This window comes from Aspergillus brasiliensis, assembly GCF_001889945.1.
Source record: "Aspergillus brasiliensis CBS 101740 unplaced genomic scaffold ASPBRscaffold_54, whole genome shotgun sequence".
Lineage (NCBI taxonomy): Eukaryota > Fungi > Ascomycota > Eurotiomycetes > Eurotiales > Aspergillaceae > Aspergillus > Aspergillus brasiliensis.
Window position 1 is genome coordinate 1 of NW_027137495.1, and position 9,197 is coordinate 9,197.

Here is a 9,197-nt window from a genome sequence, read left to right on the forward strand (position 1 = left end):
TATTATTTTTTATTTAATTTAAGTACTATCGCCTCATCTTTTCTATTATATTTATTGAAAATTATATTGATAATCTCTTCCGTTACCTGCTTCCGGTGTTAATTATAGTATAGGTTTTGGTGGTATCTCCTATATTTATAGTCACGCTTAGTCTTTGTTATATATTTTTAATGATTTAATAATTAAAAATTCTTTAGATTATTACTATAAGCTCTTTTTCTTTTCTTACTCATTTCTAAAAGAAGTAATGTAATAGTTTAGAACTAAACTAGATACTTTTTAAAGGAAAGTCCTATATTAATCTAGTACTTCTAGTCCTAACCCCTTGGGTGGATGTGGATCAAGATTTTTCTATATATTGGGTAAATACTGAAAATATATTTATATTATTAAATACCCCAGTGTGGGGCAGGTTCCTCTATGTGGTACTTAAAATTAAATATTGTTATAGAGATCTCTTTGCAAGGAGAAGCTAGTTTCTGTTTAAAAAGGGGGTATAGAATTAGTTACTTACTTAGAAGAGTGCTTGATTATTATAAAGGAAAATTCTTTATTAAAAGACAATATACTCTCTATATAATCTTGAATAGAGGGACTGCTTTACTTTATTTAGCTAGGCTTCTTCAGCTATTAATATATAATATTTATTACTATAATAATAGCTAGTGTGTGCTGGATTTCTTCAGCTACTGATATTCAGCTACTAATACTATAGATTTACCTATGCCTGACTGATTCTTTCTATATATGGCCTTAACTATATAAATAGCTAGGCTTTTATTATTATCTATCCTTTTTATTATTAATATATAATAGCTACTATTAGATTATCTCTATTCTATATCCTGTCTACTCTCTGTGTTCCTGGATGCAAGAATAACTAGACTATTATATTTTTAGATTTCTTATTTATTAATATATAATTATTAATATAGTTAATCCCTCTTTCCCTCTCATATGAGTCTTGAATAAAAGAAGAGCTAGACTATTATCTTTAGGTCTTTGCAGTTATTATAAATAATTATAAATATTAGTAATTGCCTCCTGCCCTCCTGTCTGGGCTTGAACTGAAAGATAGCTATATCTTTATTATTTTGGGTTTTAGTTATTAAAATATAATTATTTATATTATAGATCACCTCCTCTCCTTGCCTCCTTCGCCCTCTATATTACCTTAGACAGATAGATAGCTGGATTTTCACTGCCTTAGGTTTCTTTAGCTATTAATATATAATTACTAAAATTATAGATTATTTTTCCTTTACCTGACTCCTCCCTGTCTATACCTGTTTTAAACTAAAGGATAGCTAGATTTGTGTGTTAGATCTCCCTAGCTATTAATATATAAACTTTATAGATTACTCTATCTTCTTATTCCTCCCATCCCTATTCCTTTCAGGCGGCCTTGAATTGAAGGATAATTAGACTTGTGTGTTTGGGTCTCTGTAGTTATTAATATATAATCTTAAATATTATAAATTCTTCTTTCTATTAATATAATTGCCAGTCACCCTGCTGCCTGAGCCTAGACGCTACTTAAATCTCCCATATTATCTCAGCGAGTTTTTCTTTAATTAAGGTTTCCGCTCCTACAACGGCTCCAAACAGAGTGGTAAATCAGGTGATAGGGGGCTTTCTTTAAATAAATAAATAAATAAATGTCCGGTGGTGCCTACATAAACTTGTGAGTATCAATGAGACAAAAAGGTAGTTTCTGCTAAATCTTAGATCTCTTGATCCATTCAGTGCCCTTGTTATTAAGGATATGATGTTTTGAGTGAGCTATAAGATCCTTTAATTGTAGCTTGTCTGTTAATTTCCCTATTGACCTCTATCTTTTAGTGGTATTTTGTATTCCAAATTGCTTGGTCCATATGTAATGTTTGTCATCAGGCTATATTCGCATTGGACTTCTTCGCCGTCCGGCACAGTAGGATGGATAATGATAATCTTCTGAATGGCGCAATGGCCAAGTAGACCTTGAATAAATGGATCTTCTATTGATTACTTCTTTGAAAGACCAGTCGGATGCACTTGTTGAGGTGGAGGAGATGAAAGTAGTATAACTTTCCTGAATCTAGCTATATGTCAAGCAAAAATGGTCTAAGCACTATGGATTCACTGACTCTATTGATGCGGTGTTTTTCTAAAGCCTCAGACGTTTGGGATTTCTTTATTAGTTAAAGGGCCCATAGCCATGGTTAATGTTTGTAAATTATGTTTATCAGCCCATACTTGGGCCTTGTCGAACGGTATGACACTCCAAAGAGATTGACCGTTGCGAATTGCTTAGATTAGAATTGTTTAGATATTTGCACTGTCCCTGTAACGGTCACATACCAACTGAAGACCTTAGTAAGTTGGAGTTAATTCTCTGATCCGGCCAAAGCCCCTATGGTAGAACGGTCAGATCTTAGGAAGCTGATGTCCGGTTGATTCTAGACGCATTAGCAAGGCCCTGGAAGCTTATGAGATTGCTGTCATATCACGAGTAGCTATTTATGTCGAGTCAGGACGGTCATCATGGAACGACGACGGAGAGAGGCTCAAGATATCTGCATAGTCATGATGGGCCGGTAGATTTACCGCTGACAGGAATCCGATAGAAAGCACCTTCAAGTGTCGAGAGTTCTGTTGGAGGCAGCCTCGCAAGGCTGACCCCGGACGCCTTTGGCCGCGCCTCAGTTCTACAAGGCCAGCTCTAAGGTTCTAGTAAACCGTTAATTAATATATTCAATATGAGAGAATGATACCTCTTACATCCCTGAGAGCTCTCACCAAGCGCATGATGCTGGCTCTTTCGTCCTCGGCCCTTGTTTCCTGTATCTGTCTGATGATGCTGTTAACCGCTGACATGCGACCGCATCGACGTAACGGTGTGGTATTGGCCCGGATCACAGCTCAAAAATTGCTGGATCACTATGGGATACAGAGGTGGCCGACTGGCTTACCTGGCCGACTCGCTTGCCGCTTACGTTATAGTAAATTGGTATTCGTGACATTACCGTTGTCAGTCAACAGTATATCTTAGCCATCTATGGGTCATTTCGACCTATCCCATAATATTCATTTCTTTTCTTCGATCAATCAAGCTTCTCATCCAATATTGATTCCGCTTGACCTCATCTTGTCGCCTATTCGCCCTAGAATATTACCAACCCATACAGTCTCAGCTTGCCTAGACAGCTTATCTATCACTGCATAAAGAGTGTTTCAAGTACATACTATTCCTACCAACTTATATGAAACGAAGCAATCTCTCATCGAATACGAGACAATATATGTGTTCAAGGCCGTCTCACCAGCACTGCTTAAGACGGCCTGGGATGGCCCGGTATATGTCTCTGGACGCCATTCCATTCCCTCAATTTCGTAGGCATACTTATAGCATCGGCTGCCGACCGAGAGCCCATAAGGCGCGGAATCCAGAACCTCAATGCATGATCCCAGAAACTGACAACTTATTTGCCATGGAATGAGTCCATCACAACATGAGAGGAAAAGAATGTCCGCATATCCTTCACAAACAGATCAGGTCGCTCCAGAGACGAAAAATGCCCGCCACGTTCATACTCTTTCCAGTACTGGATGTTGGCTGCCTGTGCTGCCCAATCCCGGGGGCACTGTCAGGAAAATGCTGTTAGAACCACCCGAGAGGAACAATTCAAAAGAATTTATGTTGGGCGGGGGGCTCACATGTAGTTGCTCTTTTGCATACATGCTAACCCCTGTGGGAACCGACAGGTACGTCTTAAATGTTCTCTCCGCTTCGCGCCTGTTACGACCGAACGCTTCTCGGTAGAAACGCAGGCCAGGTGTCGCTCTTTGAATCCAGTGCATCATGACCAGAGTGATAATATCCGTGTTACTGAATGCCTCGTAGACGTCTCCCCAGTCGTGTAACTTCTCCACAAACCACGCAAGCAGGCCAATCGGCGAGTCGCCCAAAGCGAATCCGAGAGTCTGTGGCCGAGTCTTTTGCTGCTCCAAATAGCCGCTTTGGTCAATTTCGAAATTCTCTCGTACCAAAGCCCTCCGCTCGAAGTCTGAATACGTAACAGTGGAGAAGCACCACCGAAGGAAGGCCAAAGGTGCGGACCGGATTGTCGGAGGGGGCACTGGGAATATGTTCAGATACCGGCCGCGCACATGCTGAGGGAATTGAATAGCGATCGATCGAATAATAAAAGACCCGAAGTCGCCACCTTGGGTCATGAATCGAGGGTAGTGCAGGACATCGGTCATGAGAATTTTGTATGCTCTTGTAACCACTTCAGGGCTGACACCCGACTTGATCGGAGAAGGCGAAAAACCAAAGCCTGGAATTGAAGGAGCAACAATATGGAAGGATGGATCGCTCGCGCTCTCAGGCTGCGTCAGGGGGCCAACAACTCGCGCCCCTTCAACAAAGGAGCTAGGCCAACCGTGTGAAAACAACAGGGCCATTGCATTCGGGCTCGCAGAACGGTTGTGGGCATAGTGTAGCACAAGTGCACCATAGCCGGGAACATCTACCTTCACTATGAAATGATTGAACGCTGCATTTAGTCGTTCCTGATGACACCAGGTCAGTCTACGCCCTCCGCTGTCACAGTCACAGTATCAACGCACCTCTTCATCTTCCCACTTGTATTCGTCTCTCCAGAAGTCGGCCAATTCCTTCACTCGAAAGACTTTGGCACCTTGCGCCCAATTGTTTTCCCTAAATTCAGTCTGTTCCTCCGCATATCGAGCAAGCAAGAGCTTCTACTTAGTCAGGCTAAGCAGATCTCGATCCACGTGCACTTTGTAGGGCACAGGGACATTAAATTTCAGCTCTTGCAAGGGGATAGGAGACTTCAGTCCCATTTTCGCAGCGAAAGAGAGGAAGCTTCAAGTATGGTATGGTTCGGTATGCAGTAGTGAGGTAATGAAAACCAACCAACTACTTTTCAGTCTCGTTGAAACCAAGGATATAAGTACCTAGAAGTACTTAACACTCAAACAGAGAAAGAGAATGAATGAGTGAATCTACCTTGACTGCGATTAGAAAATATGATTATAAATGACGTCGACTTTTTAACAGCTGGGGAACTTTGAGCGAAACTTGCAGCCACCCGCGTGTATGGCGTACACCGTCACGCTAAGTCTTGCCCTTGGCGACCGGGGAGATCCACAAGGCAATTGCAAGCACCATGACTTTGGCGGCTGGACTTGCCAAGGCCGACGCCGCCCACACACCTCCAAGTGTTGGAATAGAGGCGTGTGGATCGTACACCAATCAGAGTGCTGACTGGTCTGCCTTGCTAATGGCCCCTGGCTGGCAAATTGGGATGGGCGCAAATAGATGAATTAACATCGCAGGGATAATGTGTACTTACATTGGATATCATCAACAAGGGAACAAGAGGGCCGGGACCAAAGACAATGTGTTGCAGAATGAGAACTAAATAATCGGCGTGGCCGGTACACAGCATAGCACCGCCAATCATACATGGCAAAAAAAAAAAAAAAAAAAAAAAAAAAAAAAAGAAAGAAAGAAAAGTGTACAAGCTTCCCTTCCGTTTAAGAAATAGGGATAAGCCACTGGTGAGGTGCCTTTCCCTCGGCTTGATTAACAGGAAAATGTAGTAAAGAGATGTCTGACAACTAATTAGCCCTCCATGCCATCCTCTACAGTGTCACGGAACATCTCTGGGAAAAAGCCCGGTGGCGGCTGAATATCGGCAATTGATGGGGGATCGACCAATGGCTGAGCCCCAGCAAGCCGATCTGGGTTACAACAGAAAGCCTGGAATGTACTATTGTCAATGGACCCGAAATCCTCCAGCGCGGTGTCGCGATTGTTCGCCACCTCAGTGGTGTCCAGATATGCAAGACCCTTGAAGATGGCATCGATGTCGCCAGTCGACTTAATCCTCTCTATTGTATCCGGGCCTCTAGAATGTTGCGTGTCCACATTATCCCGCAAAGGTACGAATCGCCCGTGTATAACGCCTAGATCTGTAACAGACATCATCAAACTTAAGACTCCGGAGTCTGGGTTGGATGGATGGGGACGCAGACCCTGCGGTAATGCTGTATTCAAAGCAGCTGCTGGCCTCGGACTTCTCCATGTGTGCCGTCCGTCCGTCCAAAGGCTGCTGAAAAGACCCCCGTCCATTATAGATAAGTCATGATTCTCTACCGCTGAATCTTTCGGTCCATCTTCAGGAATAGTGATACCCATTATGGTGGATGTGTAGTCAGAATCCCCCATTCCAGGGGCAGCCCTTATCTGGTGAGGGTTCATCGAAGGCTCGCCAGTCATATTCGGATACCCTGCCGTCCATGTTGCCATAGTCGCAGGAGGAGCATCATGAGCGAGAGCAGTCAAGCTACAGTCAAGTTGGAATCTCCACTCACTTCCCTGACCTTCCTTTTGAGGATGTTTTCCTGAGCTTTCTATAGCTGAATGAGTACTACTGAGCATATTCTCGAGCGTGCTGTAGAGGCGGCTGGTCTTCCAAGATTCATGCAGTACTTCCGACGCCCTATCATCAGTCCATAGAGACATGAGCTTCTGCTTCCGGCCATCTGATTCGGTGGTGGTTCCCAACAGAGTCAGTATTGTGTCTTCCAAGCCATCAATATAGCAGATTGACAAGGCCCAGAGCTTCTCCAAGCCACGAACGTAGCCCGCTGGTAATCCACGCTTCTTCACGTGGGGATCATATGAGCAGGTCTGGCCTGTAGCCTGGCAGGCCGAACAAGCGGGACGCAGTCCATCACACTTGTCCTATGAGTGGAGTCATTGTCAGCATGAAAGGTCGCATGAGGCATGGCCGAGATCTAAATATCGAGGAGCAAGCAGATATGAGATGGTGAGGAAGGCAGACCACTGGTTGGGAAGCTGGTTGAACTGCTACTCTAAGGAGATAAAAAAATGGAGATAGAGATGAATGAGCACCGAAAACAGGTAGTACGTGACGTAACGCAAGAACATCCCCGATAAGCCCCGAGTATCACCGAGTACATAAACAACTAGCAGTTCGGGCTGCATTGAACCGGTCGGGATACAAAGAAGAGAAATGGGGAAGGGTATTTATATAAAAGCAGGAAGGAGAGAAGGAGAAATCTGACGTATAGTTTAGACTGACCCTTTTGCTTCGACATCGGTCACAGGCTCTCGACACCCTCTTCCGTCGAGGGGCTTTCGGATCAGAACCCTTGTCCATGGTGGAAGCCTAGTTATGAGAGAAATGACATGTCATGAAAGCAGACACCGAAGATAAAAATGAAAAACAGGGTAGCAAGCGAAAAGTGGTCGGGCCTCCCCAAGAGACACACCAGAAGGAGGGAAAGGAAAGAAGCCACGGAACAGATTGAGGATTGAGGACTCGCCGTAGGGATTGATAAAATGAAGTTAATAGTCGCAAGGGAAGCCGAGAAAGGCACCACGATGGAAGGATTGGAGCAAGCCGAAAAGGCTTCCACAGTGCATGCCCGTCTGTTATAAAATAGGATCCTCGGGTCCCTAGACGCAATCGGATAAGCACACTCAGGACAAGCTGGCAAGTATTACGAAAGAATCTAGGTAGTCTAAGGATGAGTGATAGCTGCCACAGCCACCTTAGGGTCTCGCTGTTGAATCTTCTAGGTTCGTTCAATCCAATATGGTGTTTGCACAATCGGCCCAGACCCGTCCTGAGGCAACAAAAGTTAAAAGGGGATCATCCCAATGCTACTAGCCTTGTCCGATAATAATACTTCATGCTCAGCCCATTCCGTTTCTGGTGATACACAAAAGTAGTATCCTTTTGAACCATGTCAATCACCTAAGAATACTTTGCATCAATTCTCTGAGTAAACGACCAATGCCACGTTCTATAATTATCACTCGCGTCCGAGGGAGCTAGCCACAATAAGCCTAGACGAGATGATAGCATGCATCTGAGCTTCCGAACCGACGACGTTTCTACGTCCTTAGATTTCTTCCCCATCTCTGTCAATCATTTTTTCGTGAACACGAATCATGGGTTCTCTAAAGCTGACTACAAACCCTCCATGGCCTGTGGCTGTCTACAATCAGCCTATTGCTATGCAAATGCGCCCAGCCATCTTCCTGGTCATAGGACTCGAAACCCACCAGCCCAATCATTTTGGGAGTTAGGAAGTGCTGAAAAGCGGCCGTTCCGCGACAGTGGAGACCAGTCGTGAATTTCACTCCAAAAAAGACCTCGGGCCCAAGAAGAATCCAAACCAGGACTAGTTCTCTTTGGCACTCCGTACTAGCCGATTCTCTCCCATGGCTAATTTGCCGCTTGCAGGCGGCCGACACCCTGCTTGGTGCATCCTTCTCGCTCAGTATGCTACTGTCCGTGTCAATCTCATTGACTCGGCCCATGTGTTGGAACGTAACGCCGTCCTTTAGGTCCGTCGCGTAGTCACCATTAGATAACGTAAGCTGACAACGAACTGCCGGCGAACTGCTGCCTGCCTCACCGCTTCAAACCACGCGAACTTCAATCTTTATAATCCTTTCAAAATTGGAGAAGCTTTTCAATCGCATGGAGGATTTTTCTCGAGATAAAAGTCTAGCGCTTGCCTGTGAGGTCTTTAATAAAGGTCACATTTTTTTTAAGCAGGCGTGTGCTGCGGCGTTTGATGTTGAGATAAGTATTTATAGAGAGGTTTTAAATTATCGGAGGCAAATATGTCCGACTAAGTTCCGATTACTAAACTTGTATAGTTAACTAACGTTAGTTAACGTTAACTAGTTTAGTTATTCTGACTAGTCCGTTCTCTGGCTGTGGGGCGGTGGATCTACAGAAATCATTATTTTTGCCTCCACTGCGATAGCAGGCGTACAGAAGACTATGATGGAGGTATTGTAGCGCGATAAATTTGGAGTGTTCACTTCAGCAAGGCATATGAAAATGAAAAAATTTATATCACGTAGCAGCAGTAAAATAACCTTGAATTATAACATATTGATTATAAATCATATAGAGAATCTTAAGATCTTTTTCAGGAATCTTCATAGCTACATAAAGTATATAAGTGTTACGGACCCCTGCTAGTTATCTCACTATGTAGTAAGGCGGACTCGCCAGGCAGAGGGCGCCGATAAGGGCAGCGCTCGAGCAAGTGACAACTCTTATCCGGGTTAACTAACTTATTCCGCAGACCACACACAACTCACGTAACGTAATCCACAGTCGCGCGGCCCATACAAT

General features: G+C 44.0%; 2 protein-coding genes across 2 annotated transcripts; both read right to left on the bottom strand.

The window, feature by feature from the left end:
* Window positions 1-3,247: 3,247 nt before the first annotated feature.
* Window positions 3,248-4,848, bottom strand: ASPBRDRAFT_673829 (epoxide hydrolase family protein; the record flags this gene model as incomplete). The annotated part of the gene is made up of 4 exons (XM_067628879.1): window positions 3,248-3,623; window positions 3,697-4,554; window positions 4,612-4,746; window positions 4,780-4,848. 4 exons carry the CDS (start codon window positions 4,846-4,848, stop codon window positions 3,462-3,464), a joined length of 1,224 nt encoding a protein of 407 aa, XP_067472734.1. The 3' UTR covers window positions 3,248-3,461.
* A 784-nt stretch (window positions 4,849-5,632) lies between these two features.
* Window positions 5,633-7,196, bottom strand: ASPBRDRAFT_35871 (Zn(II)2Cys6 transcription factor domain-containing protein; the record flags this gene model as incomplete). The annotated part of the gene is made up of 2 exons (XM_067623393.1): window positions 5,633-6,757; window positions 7,119-7,196. The coding sequence occupies 2 exons, from the start codon at window positions 7,194-7,196 to the stop codon at window positions 5,633-5,635; spliced, it is 1,203 nt and encodes a 400-aa protein (XP_067472735.1).
* Between the last annotated feature and the right edge of the window lie 2,001 nt (window positions 7,197-9,197).